Raw genomic sequence first — 24,800 nt, 5'->3', positions numbered from 1 at the left:
CCCTTGTTGTTAATATTAATTGCGTTAAGCATCTGGTCACAATTAACTTTTTTAGTAAAGATTGAAGTAAAGGCTGAATAGTATATGTTTAGAAAAACATATATGTGCTTAACCAAGTAAACAGACTAGATTCAGAAGAATATGGTCAGTCAGGCATGTAGAGGGTAAATTATCTACCTGTAATTGTTCTCTGAAAGGTAGATTCTGTATTTGAACTAAAGCCCTGAGGTATCATACTTTCAGACAAGAGTCTTCCTTTTAAGCACTTTAAAATATCTTCCATTAAGCCTTTTGCCCTTGGGGAAGCAGTCACGCACCAGAGAATATATGAAGTGCACCAACCATCAGTTCTTATTTACGTGAACAACAAGTGGAGTCCTTCTCTGTGGCACTAAAAGTGCTCACTATTTTGCATGACAGAGAAATAATTTCTTGGGATCTTTTGCCTTTATTTCTTAATTTTACTATTACTTCTACTCTGTATTTTAAAGCCCAGAGGAGTTCTAAGCTTCACTCTTGCCATTGTCAGCCTTTGTTTGCTTTCACCAGCTTTTTATATTTTTCTTTCGGACTTCAACCTTTTATTTTTTTGTGACTTTGTCACCGCTTATACAGAAAAGTGATCTCTATTGATTTCTAGCACTGCCCTGCGCAAAAGAGTTATGATGGGATTTGCTCACTGTGAGTTACCACCTTTAGGAAGGTTTAACATTCTTAAATATTAATTTTCTAGTTTCTGACAATTTCATTCACATATTATTTACAATTGGATTGAGACATTTAATAAATGACAGCTAACTAGTTGTTTTAGGCATGTTTGAAAACAAAAAAATGAGATGCATACAACTGCTCATGTCTATGCAGGGAATAAAAAGAGAAGGAAGGTGGATGAGATAATATCTTATATTGGACCAACTTCTATTGATGAAAGAGACAAGTTCTGAGCTAAGGGGGTTTCCTCCGGTCTGCTCTGTATATCTTGAAAGCTTGTCTCTCTCCCCAACAGAAGATGGTCAATAAAAGCTATTACCTCACTCACCTTGTCTCTCTAATATCCTAGGACCAACAGGGCCACAATACCGCTGTAAATGAAGGGAGGGGATAATAAGATTATTTCACTAGCACTCAACCTGCATAAATCTTGCAATGCAATATTCTGTTGCTGACATTTTGTCCTCGGAAGCAGAGGTGGGGTAAGAGTCTGACTTTTGCCTCTAGATAGCATAGAACTCATAGCCCAGGCGGCAATGGCCTAAAGTGGCTTTAATCCACCTTTACATCCTCCCAATCCTAGATTGCTCTGAGGGCTTAAGCCGGGGTGGGCAAACCGGATTCGGCCTGCGGGATTGCCACCCCTGTGGTGCCGCGGGCCCCGCACCACTCCCGGAAGCGGCTGGCACCACGTCCCTGAGGCCCCTGGGGCAGGGAGGCAGAGGGCTCCACACACTGCCCTCACCTGCAGGCACTGCCCCTCACAGCTCCCATTGGCCGGGAACAGGGAACCTTGGCCAATGAGAGCTTTGGAGGACGTACCCACAGGCAAGGGCAGTGTGCGGAGCCCTCTGTCCCTCCCACCCCCAGGGGCTGCAGGGACGAGCCTGCCTTAGCCCCGCTGTGTGCTGCTGCCACCCCGGAGCTGCTCTATGTAAGCGGCGCTGGGCCGGAGCCCGCACCCCAAATCCCTCCTGCACCCCGCACCCCAACTCCCTGCCCTGAGCCCCCTGCCGCACCCTGCACCTAACCCCCTGCCCTGAGGCCCTGCCACACCACGCACCTCTCCTGCACCCCAATCCCCTGCCCTGAGCCCCCGCCACACCCCTCCTGCATGCCAACCCCCTGCCGCAATTCTTCTGCACCCCTACCTCCTGCCCTGAGCTCCCTGCCGTACCCCGCACCCCTCCTGCACACCAACCCCTTGCCCTGAGCCCCCTGCCACACCCTGCACCGCTCCTGTACCCCAACCCCCTGCCCTGAGCCCCCCCCGCACTCCTCCCTGCACCCCTGCCCTGAACCCCCTCCTGCACTCCAACCCCCTTGCCCTGAGCCCATTCCTGCACACTGCACTCCCTCCTGCACCCCAACTCCCTGCCCCAGGCCTACACTCATGGCCCTGCATGCAATTTCCCCACCCAGATGTGGCCCTTGGGCCAAAATGTTTGCCCACCCCTGGCTTAAGCAGCACCTGGAAGACAGCCTAAATTACGGCAGTCTCCCTAGTTGCCTATAAGCCACAGTACTGCCTGAAATCACTACAGTGCTGTGTGCTGAGGCCCCATTTCCAACATGCCCATCCTGGCCCCAATACCAGGGCTTTACAGGGCATGTCTACACTGCAATTAAAAGCCTGCAGCTGGCCCATGCCAGCTGACTCAGGCTAAGGGACTGTTTAGCTGGAGTGTAGATGTTAACGTTTGGGCTCGGGCTGGATCCCAAGCTCTAGGACCCTGCGAGGTGGAAGGGTTCCAAACCTCAGATTACAATGCAATTAAACAGCCCCTTAGCCCTAGCCCCGCAAGCCCAAGTCAGCTGGCACAGGCCAGCCGAGGGTACATAAGTGCAGTGTATACCCACAGAGGCTCCTCTGAAGGCAGTTTTATGACGCTCCTCCACATTTTCTGACCAAGGGAAACCTATTCTAGATGAATACAGGGCTTTTAGAGACCCTTTACACCAACTCAGCCCTTTTAAATAGCAGAATAAAACTGGAATGGGGAAGAGGATCTCACCTCTGGAGTTAGAAAACAAACACAGGCCCTTGTACATGATATGTATTACAAGGCACAATATAACACAACATAAACAGGATAGGATGTTGCCAATGGGATGATGTAGTCTGTAAAATGAGAAATGGGTACAAAGTTTTATCATACACCTTATTCTGTCAAATATGGATCTACTGTAATGTGCTATGCGCTACACCTGAGACTGACCAAGGCCACCCTTAAATTAAGGCATGCAGAGGCTCATCTACTAAGCAAGAAGAACTGTTGACAAGGTCTCACACCAGTGCTTCATGCTCAACCCTGTTTGCATATCCAGTTCTGAGTGCAAGTCAAGAGCCTAATCCTCAGTTACAAAGCCCTAAGTGGGCTGACGCCAGCTACCTGAGTGAATGCCTCGCTCTGCACCATGAAATGCAAGCTGCATTCAGCCAGAGCACTTTGGCTGACAGAAGTCAAGATATGCCTTGCAGGGAGTGAGGGCAGAGCTTTGGGTGTGGAGAACCACAACTGTGAAACCAGCTTCTGGAAGAGATTTGGCTGCGCCTAAATTTTACCACCAGCGTTACACAGCAAAAAATCCTTTGAAAAAGAAAAGAAAATGATGTATGGGTACACACATGTCAATGATATACTAATCAGTCTCACATACAAGCCCACATACATATATAATTTTACCATAAATTTATATTATACTTTTTTCCTGCTTACCTACATGTACAACATTGAAAAAAGCAAAAATAATACTTTTCCAAAACATTCTACTATTACGCATAAATCATAAAAAATATATTATCAAAGTCACCGCCGCCTTATATTGTACCAAAGGTATCTCTGACATTTAGCTAAGAGCACAATAAATCAATCAATACAATCATCATGCAAAAAGAAATCAAGAAGCAGCTCAACAAATATAACTGGTAACTGTTCTCCACAAATAATTAATAATAAAACTATTTAAAATTTTCCATCTTTCCTACATCTCATCTTCAAAAAACTCTATTAAAAGATATATGAACAGATAATATGGCCTATTCAATGCTATCCCATAAAAGAAAATTCCTAAAATCAAGATACTATAACAAAAATAGCAACAGAGGGTTCTGTGGCACCTTTGAGACTAACAGAAGTATTGGGAGCATAAGCCCACGAAAGCTTATGTTCCCAATACTTCTGTTAGTCTCAAAGGTGCCACAGAACCCTCTGTTGCTTTTTACAGATTCAGACTAACACGGCTACCCCTCTGATATATAACAAAAATAACACACATAAAATCTTAACAATCACTGGGGCTGCGTTAAAGTGGTGGTTTTGTGATGAAACAGGCATTTCTTTATATATGATTAAAATAATGCAGTTACTAAATATGTTTGGGGGTGTAAGATTTAGGATTTACATAGATATTCATTTCTGTGCTTTTAAGTGCCTAGGGAGTTTTGCAGGCAAACAATGTGACAGGTAACTGCGCTGTTGTCACTTACCAACCTTAACTGGTGTTTTTTCATAGATTCATAGATTCATAGATTATAGGACTGGAAGGGACCTCGAGAGGTCATCGAGTCCAGTCCCCTGCCCGCATGGCAGGACCAAATACTGTCTAGACCATCCCTGATAGACATTTATCTAACCTACTCTTAAATATCTCCAGAGACGGAGATTCCACAACCTCCCTAGGCAATTTGTTCCAGTGTTTAACCACCCTGACAGTTAGGAACTTTTTCCTAATGTCGAACCTAGACCTCCCTTGCTGCAGTTTAAACCCATTGTTCCTGGTTCTATCCTTAGAGGCTAAGGTGAACAAGTTCTCTCCCTCCTCCTCATGACACCCTTTTAGATACCTGAAAACTGCTATCATGTCCCCTCTCAGTCTTCTCTTTTCCAAACTAAACAAACCCAGTTCTTTCAGCCTTCCTTCATAGGTCATGTTCTCAAGACCTTTAATCATTCTTGTTGCTCTTCTTTGGACCCTTTCCAATTTCTCGACATCTTTTTTAAAATGCGGTGCCCAGAACTGGACACAATACTCCAGCTGAGGCCTAACCAGAGCAGAGTAGAGCGGAAGAATGACTTCTCGTGTCTTGCTCACAACACACCTGTTAATGCATCCCAGAATCATGTTTGCTTTTTTTGCAACAGCATCACACTGTTGACTCATATTTAGCTTGTGGTCCACTATAACCCCTAGATCCCTTTCTGCCGTACTCCTTCCTAGACAGTCTTTTCCCATTCTGTATGTGTGAAATTGACTTTTCCTTCCTAAGTGGAGCACTTTGCATTTGTCTTTATTAAACTTCATCCTGTTTAACACAGACCATTTCTCCAATTTGTCCAGATCATTTTGAATTATGACCCTGTCCTCCAAAGTAGTTGCAATCCCTCCCAGTTTGGTATCATCCGCAAACTTAATAAGCGTACTTTCTATGCCAATATCTAAGTCGTTGATGAAGATATTGAACAGAGCCGGTCCCAAAACAGACCCCTGCGGAACCCCACTCGTTACGCCTTTCCAGCAGGATTGGGAACCATTAATAACAACTCTCTGAGTACGGTTATCCAGCCAGTTATGCACCCACCTTATAGTAGCCCCATCTAATTTGTATTTGCCTAGTTTATCGATAAGAATATCATGCGAGACCGTATCAAATGCCTTACTAAAGTCTAGGTATACCACATCCACCGCTTCACCCTTATCCACAAGGCTCGTTATCCTATCAAAGAAAGCTATCAGATTAGTTTGACATGATTTGTTCTTCACAAATCCATGCTGGCTGTTCCCTATCACCTTACCACCTTCCAAGTGTTTGCAGATGATTTCCTTAATTACTTGCTCCATTATCTTCCCTGGCACAGAAGTTAAACTAACTGGTCTGTAGTTACCTGGGTTGTTTTTATTTCCCTTTTTATAGATGGGCACTATATTTGCCCTTTTCCAGTCTTCTGGAATCTCTCCCGTCTCCCATGACTTTCCAAAGATAATAGCTAGAGGCTCAGATACCTCCTCTATTAGCTCCTTGAGTATTCTAGGATGCATTTCATCAGGCCCGGGTGACTTGCAGGCATCTAACTTTTCTAAGTGATTTTTAACTTGTTCTTTTTTTATTTTATCCGCTAAACCTACCCCCTTCCCATTAGCATTCACTATGTTAGGCATTCCTTCAGACTTCTCGGTGAAGACCGAAACAAAGAAGTCATTAAGCATCTCTGCCATTTCCAAGTTTCCTGTTACTGTTTCTCCCTCTTCACTAAGCAGTGGACCTACCCTGTCTTTGGTCTTCCTCTTGCTTCTAATGTATTGATAAAAAGTCTTTTTGTTTCCTTTTATTCCCGTAGCTAGTTTGAGCTCATTTTGTGCCTTTGCCTTTCTAATCTTGCCCCTGCATTCCTGTGTTGTTTGCCTATATTCATCCTTTGTAATCTGTCCTAGTTTCCATTTTTTATATGTCTCCTTTTTATTTTTTAGATCGTGCAAGATCTCGTGGTTAAGCCAAGGTGGTCTTTTGCCACATTTTCTATCTTTCCTAACCAGCGGAATAGCTTGCTTTTGGGCCCTTAATAGTGTCCCTTTGAAAAACTGCCAACTCTCCTCAGTTGTTTTTCCCCTCAGTCTTGATTCCCATGGGACTTTACCCATCAGCTCTCTGAGCTTCCCAAAATCTGCCTTCCTGAAATCCATTGTCTCTATTTTGCTGTTCTCCCTTCTACCCTTCCTTAGAATTGCAAACTCTATGATTTCATGATCACTTTCACCCAGGCTGCCTTCTACTTTCACATTCTCAACGAGTTCCTCCCTATTTGTTAAAATCAAGTCTAGAACAGCTTCCCCCCTAGTAGCTTTTTCAACCTTCTGAAATAAAAAGTTGTCCCCAATGCAGTCCAAGAATTTGTTGGATAGTCTGTGCCCCGCTGTGTTATTCTCCCAATTTTAAAGATTTTTGGTTTGGGATGTATATATATTTCCTTCCCAGCACAGACTGAGTGTTATGACTGGAATTCTAGGTGAGGTCTCAGCTCTATAAAGATGTGATAATGTACAAATAAACTTCTTTTCCTTCAGTCATAAAAGTTTATAAATGGTAATCTGATTACATGACAAAGCAGATTGGTTTTCTTAAAAACAAAAATTCATCAGAGACATTTCCTGAGCAGGAAGACAGTCCAGTAACAAAATGTTAAATTATGTTAGATCAACTAATGGTTTGGAAGCCTCCAGCTACTGTTCAGTTCTGAAACCTGATTTCAATTAAATATATTTGTACGCTAATCCCAAAGCCAATTTGGCCATCTCTGATTTCAGCAGAAAACTAGATACACATGATAAGATGAAAGTTTATTTTAAACTATATATGTAGATATGTAGATATATACATATCACAGTGATTAGATAATGGCTTCCAGAATTTGGTGAACTATCAGCCATGTTTAATGTTAAAAAAAAAGTACCTTTAATATTTTCTTAAAGATGTACTGTCCTGGTTTCTCTTAATTCTTGTGATCATTTAATGCATTATAAAGTAATACAGTGTACAATGAACTCATTAAAAGGCAATAGTTCTCCTACTGAGTTACTGGAAAGACACCACGCTTTGTGTCTCTGTTTTACATCTTATTACAAACACAAGGTTATCTAAAATTAGAAAAAACACCTTATAACGACATCCCACCCAGACATTGTTTATACTTGGCCATCAATCGCACTTTCTTACCACCAGAGAGTGAATTAGAAGAGTGATAACTATCTCTGCAGAAAGGGAGCAATGTGTAATTAAGACATTAAACAGGAAACTAAAGAATGTGAAAACAGGCTGAATCTCAACAGTGCCACCTACAGCAAAAAGTACTGCAGGCAAAAGGATATGACAATTACTAGAAATATCAACCACAGACTGAATGAGGCATTTTTGGTTTTTGTTAATATAAATTACGGTAATCTGATTGCAGTGTTAAAAGTCTAAGAAAAAGTTACATATTGCTATAAGTTTCATATCATTCCAAACCGGTCAGCGTGTAAGATGAAAGCTTCTTTTTCTTGGCAAAAATAAATCAATATGTTTTCAGCTTTCTTATTTAAGGCCCTCAAATAAAATACAAAGCATGCAATAATTTGTTTTTGAGGTTCTGTTTCTTGTTTTTAGCTTATCTGTAATGACAGGAACAGCACCAAGAGACACATTGCAACAATTGGGGCAGAACACTTCAGAAAGAGTCTTACCTTGCATTCTACTACGCTCTGATCCGACTCACAAGTAACATAGATTTCATCAACTGCTCGTCTAAGATTGTCAAAAAGAAATGCCCAATATCGAGCTCTCAAATCAACTTTTCGAGGTTGCCTTGTTTTTGTTGGGCTTTTGTCAAAGTTTTTATCTCCAGCGGCTGCTGATGTTATTTTACAGTCTACTGTAGTACTCTGAAGAGATGAGATACAACATAAAAAAAAAACACAAATAAGTGTGGCAAGGGGTTGGGCTTCTGTATAACATAATTTTTTCAACATATGTCAACACTTTCAAACAAGACGTCCTTCATTGAGGCTTACGCCATATCCCACTGACTGAGTTCTTCAAACAAATTTTCTCACCTTAAACAAAAGGGGCAGGTCTGTAGAACCTAATTTCTGTTTCTCTGACATTTCTAACCCAATATTTACATCTGCACAATAGCAGAAGATATTCTGCTCTGTATGTAGATGGGAAAGTTGCATTTGCACCATTACTTGTTCTGGTCAGAGTATGTTTCCAGAAGATGCAAACGTTATTTTGCTAATGACTATGCCAGGTACATTCTGTCATCAAACAAATGTTATTGCAAAGATATTGTATAGAACATTTTGTCTCAATTTTTTGTTAAAATATAATAACTTCAGTGTACAAGTCTTAAGGCCAGTGAACACAGCTGTGACCAGCCTTTTAATCAATGTTTTATTGCTTCACTGTAGTAAAGAAGTCAGTAAGCATCAAATTAGTTACAAAGAAAAGCTTTCATACTTCAAAAGATTCATGTCTTTGCCTGTATAGGTGACTTTCCATTCATCACACTCAATATTAGAAGGCAAATTCAAATCCAGCATATTGACTTTAATTGTGCTGCTCTTGCTTAAAGCCAGGTCTGAAGCTGTCTCTCTGTTATTTTGACTCTAGACTCATGATTTTAGCAGTGTTAAACACACCTTAAGCGTCTACCCTCATTTTCAAAGAAGAGAAATGGAGTATAAATTTATGGTTCTCTGCAAATTATTGAGATATAAATGCTATGTTAAATTTGATTACTCTATTTTCTTTGGGCTCATATTAGCCCCAAATTTTCTGCGTGACTGCTGGATCATAGATGCTCTGTTATGTGCCATCTTAAAAGCAATAATTTAATGATTACTACAGCCTTACACATCTGCTGAGCTTGCACGTTCAGTTCATTCCTTTTCATAATGTGGGAGGTAGGTTTTTCCTTCGTTGACTGATCTACTGTAACTCAGTCATGGAAGACATTCTAAAGGGATGTGAAGCACCTCTTCCTGGCTGACGGCTCCAAAATTGAATTCAGCCAGATTCAGGATACTGGGTCCATCTAGCCTAAGATTCTCTCCCACAACAACAGCAAAGAGGAAGGAAGGAGTTCCCATACTAGAAGTGCTGCGGGTATGGGGGGTCCTCTCCAGCAGCTGGGACAAGCACCCCAAATCAATCCAAAGTGATCCTCAATCACATACAATTTTACCATGTATCTATTAACTAGATCTGAGAACAAAACAGGCCAAAGTCCTAGCATATGAAAGCATAAATAGAATTATAGTCACTGGCAGGTCAAAATTGGCCCCAAATTTAGGTTTTGTAAAAATAAGCTACCAGCTCAAATGTAAATATATAAATATTGCTCTGCAGCATTTGAAATCCAGATAATGCAGCACTACACTAGTTTCTATGCATGAGAACATGCCATTGCTTAAAGTGATTACAAATCAGTGAAACTAACCAGTCTATTTTCACTGTCTAAATTGAGAGAAATACAAAAAGCAAGAAAATACATAAATAATTAAAAGAAAATTAGATTTTTAAAAAGTTACTTCCCAGACTATTTAAAGGAAATTTGGGAATAAAGTTGTCACTATTCTCCTTAAAAGACACTGGCAAGATATTGAAAACTATAACATTACATCTAATCAAATACAAAACAAAAAGAATGGAGAATAAGCTTTTATAAATAAAAAGGCGCTCATGCATCCTTTTTTTCATATCAAAAGAAAAGACTGAAATTAGATATATACGGACAACACAAACATAGCATTGTTTTAGTTAAGGCATGAGAACCAGAAAACAAAACCAACTTTAAATGGAAAGTAAAAATGACCATTTAATTTCATTAGCCAAACAATCAAGCAGCATAAATGGAAAAAAATAATTTAAATATTTCTTTTTCATAATTCGTATCTTGAAGCATTCCTTTACCACTACTTTCATGCATATGTTTTCTGTAGCAGAGATCTCTAGAATGTTATATTGAACGAGACACTCGTACATTTTTAGTATTGCTTGGAGAACTCCATCTTTTCAAATTCCAAATTCTTTAAACTCAATCTTTTAGTCAGTGTGTCAAAATGAACAAAATAATATATGAGCCAGGATGCCTACAGGATACATCAATTAAACAAAGGGATGAGAATTTCAACAGTTTAAGTCAGTTATTGAAACAAAAATGCTTACAGGCTCCCACTTTTATATTCCAAGATTAAATCCAATGAGATTTAAAACAGCCCAAGCTACTAAATCCTTGAAAAACAGGTTTTATAATTAAAACAACTAATCTTAACTACAATATTGAGAACAGGATGCTATAATAATTGGCTTGGGTTCAAATCCTACTGCTCCTCAGTGAAAAGCTGAAAAATATTTTTCTCCTGTGCCAAAAGTTTGTTTCATTGCAGGAACATTGCATTCAACAGAGACAGAGCACCATTGTAGAAATGTCATTTAAGCCCAAAGGCAATACAAGTTAAAATACAAACTCTACAGTAATTTTGGATGAAAGTCTCAACATTATAAATGGAAGGTAGATGGATTAGGGGAAAACCAGAAAAACATTTTTTATGTTGGCATTTGTGCAAAAGAGATCCCAAGACTGTGCAAATACTAAGTGCACAGAGGATTTTCCTTGTTCTCCTCAGAAGGTTCTTTGTGATTTTTAGTATTCCATCATAAAGACACTGCAATAAATTCAGTGCCACTTTCAACAAATTATGCTGGCTTTAAATTAAAAAGAATTCTCTGCATGTTTGGAAAACATACAGTATATCAAATCAGATTTTTATATAAAAATGACACACCTTTAAAAGTGAAACTGTAAGTGAGAATCAAATAATTTTTAAATTACTGTATTCTAAGACTATAAATGTCTCTACTTCTTTTCTAGAAGATTTTTAACTACAGGCCACATTTCTAGACATGTAACTACCAAACAGAAGTGAATTGCACAAATGTGTGAGGGCAAAACTTGCCAAACTGTTTATTAAAGATCAGCTCTATTAGAATTCCTGGATCCTTTTATGGGTTTTCTCCGCATTCCAGTCTATTCTTCCTCTCAGATAGCTCCTGCTCTGTCTACACTGCAAAATACATCATGTAATGTACTAAAACATTTGGTAAATTTCATTTAGTAACTAACAAGGAGCACATAGTGCAATCAGATTGATCATGATCTCAATGGCTGCACTCAAATTTCTTTATCACAATAAAATTTACCAAAGTTGTAATACATTTAATTTTGCAAACCAAACCAAAATAGTGCATGAGAAACTGGAAGAGCAATAAAGTGAAAGTGTGCACTTTGAGCCTATTCACTTTACCTTCTATAAGAACGCAAGGCAGATTGCTGGAAATAATCCACACTTGGATGCTTTTGGCCAAATGCCATGTATGGTTTATTTAAATAGTGATTTTGATCAAGTCTAAGATTTATGACTTTGCCAATTCCATATACATATTTAAATTTTGCTAGCAAGTATAAGAATTGCAAAACATTCTCCATTATATTAATATTTGAAATATGCATTCCATGATATATTATACAAATGAAAAAATAAGGAAAAATCTACACAGAAGACAAGAAACTGGTGGAGTACCCACCAGGCCTTTCTCTCAGAGAGAGCAATGATTTCTGACCCCAAACTAATGATTTTAGGGTATCCATGGTGGCCAGGGCCAACTACAGAGAGCCGTCATACCACTCCAAGCATTGACAACACTTCCTTTGGAGACTGAAAATCGTGCAATGCAATCTGTAGTGCTTGAGCCTTAAAACCACACTGAAAATCACTCTCCATACTTTTGCCATCTGTAGTGGAAGCAACCTCCAGAGCCCAGATAATTTTAATTACATTTCACTGAACCTTTCCTTTTTCTGTTGTCCTTTTTTCTGTTATTTCAGCACATATGAGCCATTAATACTGCTCTTTCTAAATGTGTATTACCTTGAACATGTCTTGCAGTTTTCTAAAATTAATTTAATCTGTTACCGGGAGTTCTTCATAATCCTTCCTTATTTTGAATAGCCTACATAATTTTGTTGGAAAATTGTGCTTTTTCCTAGTACTGATGTCTGAACCCCGCTATTCGTCTATGTCAATGCAGACATCTGATGATTTATTTCTAATATTCATTTAATGTTTCTTTTCTCCTAACCATATTTTAATACATCAATACAAATAAATAGCAGGCATTGTGACCGGACATTACCTTACTCAACATTTACCATGCTTCTTCTTAATAATATTTTTATTATAGCAGAGCCTCACAGCCCCAAAGACATAGTACAGAGGAGTTTATAATCTCAGTGCAAGAGACAACAAATGGATACAATGGACAGACAAGGGGAGCACAAGGAAACAAAGAGACAAACTGCCTCCTCTGAGGGACATCATCAAAACCTGTTTGAAAAATTTATAACTATGTTCTTCTGGTAGTTTTATCATGAACCTTTTCATAAGCATCAACCTCACCAGTGGGCTTTGTATCTATAGCATGGTTTTGGTGCAGGGAAGCACGATCTTTCCCTGTTACTTATCCTTCAAGTCTCAAGATCTTGATGTGTTTGCATGTTGTCTCTTGTGAACCAAAAGGAAAAACTCAACAGCTGCATGTGACTCACCAGGTGTGACTACTCCATTTGTGGGCTCTGTTTTATGGTCTCTTGACTTTAATTTAGATGCAAAAATAAAATCCCTTAAGGTTTTCCTACTTATAAATAAGTATAAAGGAAAAATAAATGAATCTTAACTATCTTTCCAATGTAATAAAATACTTAAGGAGGAAGCAAGCTACCTGCTATCCTTGTTGCACTACAGACACAGAACTTCAAGATGTAATTCTGTGTGGACACAGTTTACAATCTTAAATTACAGGACTGACATCTTTGAACTGCCCGTAGAATTGCAAAGGAATGTGATACCCTACTGACAGATTAGTAGAAAAAAAGATAAAAATACAATTATACCTTTTACTGAAGGAGAAGACTAACTTATTTATTACATGGGACAGGACTTTTTCCCCACCCTTGCTTGTATCTCAATTTGTAAATATTCCATAGCCAACACGTGCACACAGTTTATGTGACCCAGGAAGTATTGTTTTCAGTTCTGAGCCACTAATAATTTGAACCCTATGTAGAAATGTAAGAAGGAATCTGAAACCACTAGAACTTTTTTCCAACCTAAAACATAAAAACAGTTCACAGATTTTGTTCAAACTTTTCTTTTTAAAAAAGCTTAGCTTAGCCCTGCACATAAACTTTTAGACCAAAATGTATTATGGCTAATTTACAACTATTTTAAAGTACAGTTTATGATGGAAAAGATGACAACCTTAACTACAGTGTCATAAATGGTTATATTATAACAATAGCATTTACCCTCTGCAGTCTGCATTTATAAAAACCATTACCTTAGTAAGGTGATTAGGCTTCTTCTCACATTCAGCAAAGATTGTGAACATAAAGAATGAATTGTCACAAAACAGGTTTAATGAACTTCTCGTAATTGAAATGAACATCTTTAAATATATCTTAACGATGAGCCCTGGAGTCAGTTTTTATATTTATCTCTGAATTTTATACATGTGCTACATTTAGCATTCATTTATTGGTTTATCTTTCTTGAGTATTTTGAGTATCAATTGTATTTGGTCACCCAAAAATGACCCCAGTAGACATCCTTACTGCTTGAAATTGTTCATATATGATCACTTGCCAGACAGCTGTATATTCTGGAAGTGTGAGGTTCTTTGGGCAAAAGATTTGAAAAGCAAGAGTTTGATAAACAAGTGCTTTTTATCTTCTAAAATGTTTCTGTAATGTCATATCTCAAAAACAGCTTGGTCTAGACCCAGGGTTCCCAAACTTGGTTTGCAGCTTGTTCGGGGTAAGCTCCTGGCGGGCCACAAGACACTTTGTTTACCTGAGCGTCCGCAGGTATGGCTGCTCGCAGCTTCCAGTGGCCAGGAACGGCGAACCGCGGCCACTGGGAGCTGGGAGCAGCCGTACCTGCAGACGTTCAGGTAAACAAAGCATCTCGCGGCCCACCAGGGGCTTACCCTGAACAAGCCGCGAACCAAGTTTGGGAACCCCTAGTCTAGAAACTCCAGATTTGTTTTATTCAGTTTTCTTTAAGGAAGTTTAGTACCTACAAACAATTTTAAAATTGTTGGATAATTTACATGTACTACAAATATTTAAATCTCTGAGAAGTCTGCAAAATCCGTAGTGTATTTTTTAAAGACTCTCTAGTTCCTACTCACTACTATTATATATAATGAAAAATTAATTTAAACATAAGTCAGTTTAATTTTTTGAATGATCTTTAAACCTAGATTAAAAGAATCATCTTACACACAAGTTCAATAGAACCTCAAAGATATGAGCACCAGAGTTATGGACTGCCCGGTCAACCGGACACCATGTGAAAATGGAAATAACCAATCAGGCAGCAGCAAAGACAAAATAAATAAATAAAAGGAAATACTGTACTGTGCTGCATCTTAACGGTAGGCACATTTGGGCTGCCTGTCCCCACCTCACCCCCAAGTGCAGGGCAGCCACTTACAGCTAGGAGGTAAAGATGCTGGGGCTGCCAGCCCAAGGCAGCTGGAACCAGCAGAAGAGGCACAGCATTATGATTGGTGTCACTTTCACCCCCTTTCCACCTCCCGAGTGGGGAGGGGGGCATTCGGTTTTTACTGCCCCTCCCCAGGCTGGGAAGGAGATGCACTGTTTTTACACTGTCATAACTATAAAGGGAAGGGTAACAGCTGTCCTGTGTACAGTACTATAAAATCCCTCCTGGCCAGAGACTCCAAAACCCTTTTCCCTGTAAAGGGTTAAGAAGCTCAGGTAACCTGGCCGGCATCTGACCCAAAGGACCAATAAGGGGACAAGATACTTTCAAATCTGGTGGGGGGGAGGGGGAAGGCTTTTGTTTGTGCTCTTTGTTTTGGGAGTTCGTTCGCTCTTGGGACTGAGAGGGACCAGACATCAATCCAGGTTCTCCACATCTTTCTAAACAAGTCTCTCCTATTTCAAACTTGTAAGTAAATAGTCAGGCAAGGCGTCTTAGTTTTACTTTGTTTTCTCAACTTGTAAATGTACCTTTTACTAGAGTGTTTATCTTTGTTTGCTGTACTTTGAACCTAAGACTAGAGGGAAGTCCTCTGAGCTCTTTAAGTTTAATTACCCTGTAAAGTTATTTTCCATACTAATTATACAGAGATAATTTTTACCTTTTTCTTTAATTAAAAACCTTCTTTTTAAGAACCTGGTTAATTATTTCCTTGTTTTAGATCCAAGAGGGTTGAATCTGTATTCACCAGGAGTTGGTGGAAGAAAGAAGGGGGGATGGTTAATTTCTCCTTGTTTTAAGATCCCAGGGAGGTTGGAACTGTATTCACCAGGAGTTGGTGGGAAAAAGAAGGGGGGGATGGTTGATTTCTCCTTGTTTTAAGATCCCAGGGGGGTTGGATCTGTATTCACCAGGAGTTGGTGGGAGGAAGGAGGGGAATGGTTAATTTCTCCTTGTTTTAAGATCTAAGGGGTTTGGATCTGTATTCACCAGAGAATTGGTGAAGGTCTCTCAAGGCTTCCCAACTAGCCTTGGGACGGTGGCAGCGGACCAGACCTAAGCTGGTAGTTAAGCTTAGAAGTCTTCATGCAGGCCCCCACATTTTGTACTCTAAAGTTCAAAGTGGGGATACAGCCTTGACATACACACACACACACTCTCTCTCTCTCCCTCCCTCTCTCCCCTGGCAGGAGGAGGAGAAGCTTGCAAACTCAGTCCAACCCCGGGCCAGAAGCTGTCAGCAAGGAAGCAGCGGGTGCTGAGGAGGGAGCTCAGCTACTGCTGGAGCCTGGCCTGGAGTGTCAGCTGCTGGATCTGGAGTCTGAACTGCACTTTGTTCAGAGTTATAAACATTTCACAGTTACGGACATTCCCAAGGTTCGTAACTCTGAGGTTCTACTGTATGCAGAGCAGGGTGGATAAAAACCTATTATTTTTTTGAAAAAAATCAACAGAATCTGATTTTTTATTTAAATCAGATTTTTTTGATAAAATGCTTGTTGAGGAAAAAACCTATCTAAAGATAGTTTTAGTTAAGATACATTATATCTCAAAGATATCTCATCACAGAATAGTGATTATAAATTCTAATTCTAATTCTATAGTATGAGACAATATATTCATGTAATGTTTAAGAAAAGTTTTGTAAATGAGTTCCAACAGTTCATGGATTAGGGACCCAATCCTATAAGGTTCCAGGGGCTTCTGTATAGATTATTTAGGTTAATCTTTCTAGCTACCCAATGGGACTCACTGCTAAGTCTAGAAGATACCATCAGAGATGCTTAGTTTTGCAGTTGTCAGACTTTGGATCTGCATCGCCAGAGATAACATGCTTGTTAGCAGCAAAAAATGTTTTAAAATAAAGAAATAATATATAGAGGTCAGAAATAACAGCCCTCAACCATATTGTCCCTCTGCAAAATTGTGTACATACAATCAATCCCTTACCTCTCTCTAAAAGTGCAAAGTTTCAAAAAGTTCAGTGAATAGAAGATTATTGGGTGTGGAATAGATCTGGACAAGAAGAAGAAGTCTGGAGATAAATGTGAGATGGGAGGGACAGGCAGTAGAAACAGAAGTGAAACTGTTTGAGCAGCATATTCCATAAGTCTTGAGGTCTTTCTGAATGTAGCCTTCATTGATTTGAGATCTACCATACCATTCTCTCACTAGAGGGAAAAACCTATAATGGCAGCACGCCATAAAAGAGACCCAGTTTGGGAATATTTTAATGAAGTTCCTCTACCTGTGGATAAGACAGGCATGCGTGCAAAATGCAAACAGTGCAACAAAGAAATGCAAGGCCTGATTGCCCAAATGAAACAACATCATGTGAAGTGTTCCTTCTCAGGAGGAAGCTGTGTTGAAGATGATGAAAGAAACATGTCTGAACAAGCAGGATCTTCAGGTTGGTAACTTTTTTTATTTTATACTTCTTTCTTAAGGACTGCCTGTCTTCCTTCTGGACTATTCTTGAATTCTCATGTTTGAGTAAAAAATATAGTTGTTACTCTATGATACTAACATTTTAGATGCAGTTGTGATAAAAAATAAATACACCTCTACTCCAATATAATGCTGTCCTCGGGAGCCAAAAAATCTTACCGCGTTATAAGTGAAACCGTGTTATATCGATCCGCCGGAGTGCGCAGCCCCACCCCCCCGGAGCACTGCTTTACCGTGTTATATCCAATTCGTGTTATATCGGGTCGCGTTATATCGGGGTAGAGGTGTAGCTGAAATAGGCATATCTTCCTTTTACAATTTCACCTTTAAAGCAGTACTGAGTGTCAGTGAATGCAATGAGTAATACTAAATGAGCAGTATGGTAATAATAATTAAATAACTGCATTGACTTATTTAGTTTAGGAGAATCCATCCTCAACATACAGGATTCTGAAGACTATCCACCTTCAAGATCACCATCATTTTCTATAGTTTCAGAGTTATCTGCCAATGATAGTGTTTCAGTCACATCATGTATGTCACATAGTCACAGTATATCACCTGTAGCAAAAAGAAAAAAAAATCTCCATCATCCAGAAACAACCATATAAAGTTTGTGATAAGAACAAGCAGATTACAAAAAGAGGTAATTGATGAAAAAGTTTCTTTATGCAACAAACTCTCCTTTCTATATGATTGAGAACCCACACTTCATTAACATGGTTCAGTCATTAAGACCAGGATACAGCCACCCAACAGAGCCGATGTCGCAGGCAAATTGCTGGATAAAGTTTATGAAAGAGAAATTGAGCAGTGTGCAAAAGGCCTAGAGGGTGAAATTGTTAACCCGAGTCTTCATGGGTGGAGCAATGTCCACAATGATCCTGTTGTATGTGCTTGTGTGACAACAGAAGAAGGGAATGTCTTCCTTATAGAAACAATTGATACATCAGGAAATGCACAAACAGTAGAATACTTACAAGAAGTAGCAGTAAAAGCTATAACAAACGGTGAAAAAAAATTCAAATCTCTAGTATGCAGCTTGTCAGAGACAATGCTGCAAATGTATCCAAGATGAGAAGAAATTTAGAAGAGAGTGAAGAGAGCTAACAATATATGGTTGCAGTGCTCATTTGATGCACCTCCTAGCCAAAGACTTCAGTGTTCCCTAAATAAAGGCTAATGTTGTTGAAATTGCAAAATACTTCCGTAACAACCACTTTGCAGCAGCTGCTTTGAAAAAAGTGGGAGGAACCAAGCTAACTCTCCCACAAGACGTGCGATGGAACTCAGTAGTGGACTGTTTTGAGCACTGTATCAAGAACTGGCCTAATCTGATGACAGTTTGTCAACAAAATCATGAAAAAATAGATGGCACTGTCACAGCCAAAGTTCTCAACATTGGGCTTAAGAGAAATGTTGATGATGGGTACCCTAAAGCCTATTTCTGTAGCCTTGAACAAAATACAAGGAAATAGCTGTTTTATTGCTGATGCTGTTGAAATTTCGAGGGAACTGAGTGAGATCTTAAAAAGAGAAATATGCAATGACAGAGTTAAATTACAAGCATTAAAAAAATGAATGGGACAAGCACTATCTCCAGCTCATTTTCTTGCAAATATTCTTAATACTCGGTACCCTGGTCAATCCTCAACTGCTGAAGAAGAGGAGTTGGCTATGACATGGACATTCAGCAATCATCCCTCCATAATGCCAACTATAATAAACTTCAGAGCTAAGGGTGAACCATTCAAGAAATACATGTTTCCTGATTATGTTTTAAAGAAAGTCACACCAGTGAACTGGTGGAAATCACTTAAGCACTTGGATTCAGAGACTTCTGAAGTGATTTTAACGACAATAGCTTTCTTCTGCCGGTGTACAAAAAGTATTTTCTTTCTTTGGACTAATTCATTCCAAATTGAGAAATCATTTGGGACCTGAAAAAGCAGGAAAGCTTGTTTTTCTTTTCCAGATTATGAACAAACAGGAAAATGAAGGTGAAGACAACTGAATTAGCTGCAGAAGCCAATATTTTAAGTTTTTCATGATGACCTGGCTGACATAGTCAATTTAATTTTTGTTTTTTTAAAAAACATATTTCATTTAACTAGTTTAGTTAAAAACAGTTTTAACAAAAACAAACTTGATTTTAAAAAACTTGAATGTTTAACTAAATTCAAAAATTTAAATGTTTATTTTGTTAAAATATACTATGTTTGCTGTTCAAGAAAAAAATCCAGAATACATAACGTTGTTGTTTTAGTTAATAAAACAATTTAAATGTCTGTCTGGTGATGTTCTCCTCCTAATACAGCCTAGCAAGAAAATCCTCCAAATATTAATGATTAACCTGTTGAACTGGAGATATTTATGAAGTCATTGGGAGGTGAACTATCTGCTTCAATTACCTTTGGTAAATGAAATAACCAAACAATCATTCATTTTCTGCTATAGCTGTAAAACTAATCTGAAAAGTTTTCAAAATAAATCACTTGAAAAATGTATAGTGTGTACCTTCTAGAAATGAAACCTACATCTATCTCTGAGTTGTGAAGAATATGTATTAAGGTTATAACAACCAACAAGAATGCACTTTTATGTAGAAATCCATGATTAAATCAAGTCTTCCTGACTAGTGATTTAAATCATAATTTAAATCAATTCAATTTAAATCATATCCACCCTGATGTAGAGAGACAACATTTTTCTTCATTATTTTTTAGAAGAGTCTTCCCAGTAAAAATTATATTTAAAATTAGAGAGAGAAGGTAGATGAGGTAATTAATCTTTTACTGGACCAATTTCTGCTGGTGAGAGAGAAAAGCTTTCGAGCCCCGAGAATTCTTCTTCCAAAGTTTGTCTCTCTCACCAACAAAAGTTGGTCCAATAAAAGATATTATCTCACCCACATTGTCTCTCTAATATCCTGGGACCGACATAGCTACAACTACACTGCAAATTTAAAATTGTTACTAGGAAAAAACAGATAAAGAAATGCAGATACAATTTTAAAGTTTTTGTTTTCTTTTGAAAACATTTCTTTATAATTCATACTATGAAGAGAAAAGACTTGATTTTCCATGTGGCAAGGAGTGGGGTTGTCCCACCATGAAGAGAAGGAAGTGAGAATAAGGGAACAGAAAGGCTGGTGTTGGAAACTTAATGAGCTTTCTAGACTTTCTGGCAATTTGGCTTTTTGAACTACTGAGATGACATTCTAACTTTCTGAATTGCGTTTGTTTTTGTTTTTGTTTTTTAAACTTTAACTCCAAATTTCTTTACTTGCACAGTTTGGTATTTTTACTATCCCTCTGGAATCTTAAGTATATCACTCAATTGATTTGCCTGATCTCTACTGGCTCAGGAAGGAGACTGCCTCTTTGGCCAAGGGAAGCTTAAATAAGTCTCCTGAAGCAGACCAATGCTCTGTCACTGTGGTACAAAACCAGCCTAGATCTTTCTGATCTTCACTTGCGACCCAATCCAATTCCCAGATTTTCACTGACTTCAATGAGAGGTAGCTCTGCCCCTTTGTGACAGTGAAATGCTGTTTTGTTACTTTAAAGAAAACAGAAAAAATAAATATGTAGAAGAATATCTTCTGCACTTACACTCTAAGCACACAATGTAAAAGATATGATTCCTTTGGTTATAAAATTTGAGTAACATCTACAGTTACCCATCATCATTAGTGTTATAATATGAATTTAATTCAGATATAGACAAACATATGCAACCAGTACAATTATTGTGCAAGAACTGACGCCTGTTTTTCTATCCAAAGCATAAAGACTGCTACAGCAGTTATGCCAGCAAAGGTTCCGTCATATGATCAGTTATCTTATACAGTGGGCAACACATTTTTTGTGAATACAACTATAGCTAAGCATAGACAGTGAGGCAGTGGAAGTTAATGGAAAGGTTATTTTAAGTCCCCAGGCACCAGTCAGTTCTAACATTGTACATTTCAAATTGTCACAGTTTGATATCTGCCTTCCTCTCCCTTGAGTGGCAACCGTTAAGAAAGAACCCAGATTGTGTCTGATGCTTGGCATTTTACCATCCATTAGCTACTTGAAAAGGGTCAAAACTGAACAGGCTGTTAACCAACTTTGCCATAGCACTACTGGCACCACCTTTATTCAGCGGTGAAACACAACATTCAACTTTTATTTTTAAAATGATCATGACCCTGAATATTTCTAATGCAAAAATACTGTCAAGGTTATAAATGAATGATGACTACATTCTGTACAAATATTTAATGCTTGTTATCAGCAAAAGTACCACTATTTTAAAATAAAATATCAGTAAATTGCTAAACTAAATCTTTAATTGCAATTTTTTTACCCCAGTTGCATAAACAAATCTAATATTATTTTTGAAGAGTATAAATAAATATAACAAGAAAAAGAGGGCCGAGGGAAGGTTTTTCAATACTGTAGTCAAATGTGTAAGCACTCTGCAGCACCACCATTTTATTAAATTTACACCTCTTAAGAATAAGTTTAAAACTTATAAACATACATTGCAAAACTCTCTGCTTTTGACCAGGGCTAGGCTCACATTGCTGGTAATGCAGAGTCGCACTGCCCAAGTATGAACTCCAGAATGGAGTGTACCTCTGGAGAGACAATCACTTCCCTAGCTCCCTTGCATGCAACTGCACTATCCTAGTGCAATATGCTCCCCTCTCTGAAACAGGCCAATTTGGAGAGGGATAGGACAGGATAATAACCATTCATCCTCCCCATCTACTTTGGAGCAATTTAGTTGAATACTAAGGTTCAGATCCAGAAAACAATCATGTATCTTAACATGACACAAGCAAGTAGGTCCCATGGATGCCAATTATTTCAACGGGATTATTCACATGTGTCAAGCTACAAACAAAAGGTTTGCAAGAACCCTTGCTTTCTACTGAGTATTAAAGAGAGTAAGGGGTCTGAGACCATACATAAAATGCAGTGTTTTTTTTAAAGACTTATTATAAACAAAATTTTATCTATTTTCAACAGTGGAAGTGTTTGCCGAATAACAAAATCATACACAGGTGTTTGTAAACACTTTAATAAATCCTTTGTCTTTTTTGAAAACTATGTGCTTTTTAAACTGAATTTGAAATAGAAACACATATTCCTTGTATCACAAATTACACAGTTTATGTGGTGAAAAATTACTATATTAAAAACTGAATAATCTATTTATTTATTTGCACAGAAGTTTCAATACTCCGCCATGTAAAGGCAGCAGTTATAGCAAGTATAAAGTATGTTTATTTTGAGAATGGCAAGAAATTCTTGAATGTAAATTTGTCAACACCTTGGGAAGAGGAAGATGATGTCGATAAGATCAGAAGAGGGAGCTATTAAAAGAATATTTGCCTGAATTTAAACAGAGCTGTGGCACTTTTTGGATTTATTTTTACTTAAAAGACTAAACAAAAGCCACAAAAACATAAAATTTTCATTTTTAAAGTTGTATCCATGAGGTTTTTACACTGCTACCCCCAATACTCCAGTTCAAGCCAACGAGGTAATAATGGAGAATATATTTGTTGAAGCTCAATATTTCCACAATCTCCCAGTGGACCTAATTAAATGATCATCCTTGTGCCCAACTAGATCTGGGGGAGCAGACCCTTCCACACAAAACCCCAATTACTTCATTAAGGTTCCACCTCCATGATCAGACTGCAGGATTAGGGCCTAAATAAGATTTTTTTTCTAATAAAAGGAAATCTTATCTAACTTGCATTTTAAGCAAGGATTGGAAACAAGAAAGAGGAATACCAATTGCTGAGTAGGGTGGAAAAGTAACTTGCCTATTCACTTACACAAAAAAGGAACATTTTTCTTTTTCTCCTTTATACCATCTCCTGTGATGCATAATATCAAAGACTGGCAGACTTACAGATCAAAATGTTAAGCTAAAACTGTTATATAAAAGAAGAGGAACAGTTAAAAAAGATCAAAAACGATGAGAAGCTGAAATGTATTGCTTTGTTAATATAACATTATTATATAGTTAGTTCAATTTCAAAGGCAAAGCTGGTAGCACCGCCTATTATTTATGTTGTCTGACATTTTCCATTGTAAAATCCTGTTTTTGCTTATAACTAACTGTTTGGACTGCCAGGTGTCTATCACGGGCTGAACTTTTTGGGGAAATTTTCAGCCAGAACGATTCAGCCATTTCAGAGTATGAAGCTAGGGAAAATACATTGTTCTCCTCACATTAAAAAATTCCAGTGACCTTTTCTTTGAAAAGCTCTAGGTCCTCCATGAATTGGAGCAGGGGTTTGAAATTTGACATGGAGATGCAATGTGTGTCCATGTGACTCAAAGCACCCCCTTACTCATACCCTACACACTACTGTAATATTCTTTGTACAAAATATGCCTAGTGAGGTATCACTGAAAACTAATAACTTACTGGTCAATCATATGTATGCCTCAACATTACACATAAAGTTATGAATTCCACCTGTATGATGTTATTAGCACAGGTTCAAAAGCAGACAGTCCTGCCTAGGCAAAAGTTGTTAAACAGGTTTATCCTGAACCAAGGAGTATGTTTATCTCAATTTACATATAAGCAGTAAACAGGTTCATCTGAAAAAGAGGGTTGGGGGAGAGGGGCGAAGATAGCAGAGGACACAGCAATTTGCATTCCAGCAAACACAATTGGGAGAAAAAAAAGAGTATGAAGCTTCTTCCATCAGCAGACTCCATGTCACTTTCCTCACTGCTTGAATAAATTTTACTTTGAGGGGTAACCTTCCAAATAATCCATTTAAAAGGTTTACAGCTCTATAAAGACAGAGGGCTGAACCTCTAGTGATAAGCAGTTGAAGCAACTAATTGAATACAATATTAGTGTATCATGTAAGGTCTTTTATGAATGCCTATAAGTTACAACATGCTTCAAAAGTGGCTCTTGGGTGGTGGTTGACAGTAAGTAGAGGGTATGGCAATAGAGGGAGGCCAAGAAGCAAGACCTCTGAATCTTCTGACGTTTGCACGGTGACTCGGCACTGTGCTGGTAAAAAGGTGCAAGGGGGTGGGGGGTAGCCTTGATCTATAAAGTTGCCTCAGGTATTTCCTCCTGGGGGCCAGAGTATAAATCCCCAAGGAATGCAGAGTTGATCTCAAGTTTTTTAGTGAGTGCAGGGATTCATTCATTTTCTCATTAAAGAGATTCGACCTGTTAAAAGGAAGGTCCTGGATGGTGTTTTGGACCTCCCCAGGAAATCCTGATGATTGCAGCCAGGAGTCCCCCCTCATGATTAGCCAAACTTCTAGAAGCTGTGTCTGCCACATCCACTGCAACCTGAAGAGCTACCTTTGCCATAGCTTTCCCTCATCTAAGAGAGATTGAAATTGGACCATCCTCTGTGGAAAGCTCTGTGAAGACTGCAAGCCTAGAACAGGTATTAAAACTGTATTTTGCTAACAACACTTGGCAGTCAGTGACAGAAAATTGCACATCTGTGGAGCCCACCTTACTCAGGCCCGGTGGCTGCAAGATGTCCA

The 24,800-nt window shown here is 38.6% G+C and overlaps 1 protein-coding gene across 1 annotated transcript in view; it reads right to left on the bottom strand.

Moving 5' to 3' along the window:
* Positions 1–24,800, bottom strand: part of SCAPER (S-phase cyclin A associated protein in the ER) — a gene marked incomplete in the record, with an annotated part of 368,987 nt that overhangs the window by 291,312 nt on the left and 52,875 nt on the right. Inside the window, 1 exon segment of the mRNA XM_034784768.1 lies at positions 7,930–8,127. Coding sequence (XP_034640659.1) covers positions 7,930–8,127 — 198 coding nt within the window.

Source organism: Trachemys scripta, chromosome 10 (assembly GCF_013100865.1).
Source record: "Trachemys scripta elegans isolate TJP31775 chromosome 10, CAS_Tse_1.0, whole genome shotgun sequence".
Taxonomy (NCBI): domain Eukaryota; kingdom Metazoa; phylum Chordata; order Testudines; family Emydidae; genus Trachemys; species Trachemys scripta.
The sequence above is the reverse complement of the archived record's forward strand: the minus strand, read 5'-3'. Positions and strand labels throughout refer to the sequence as shown.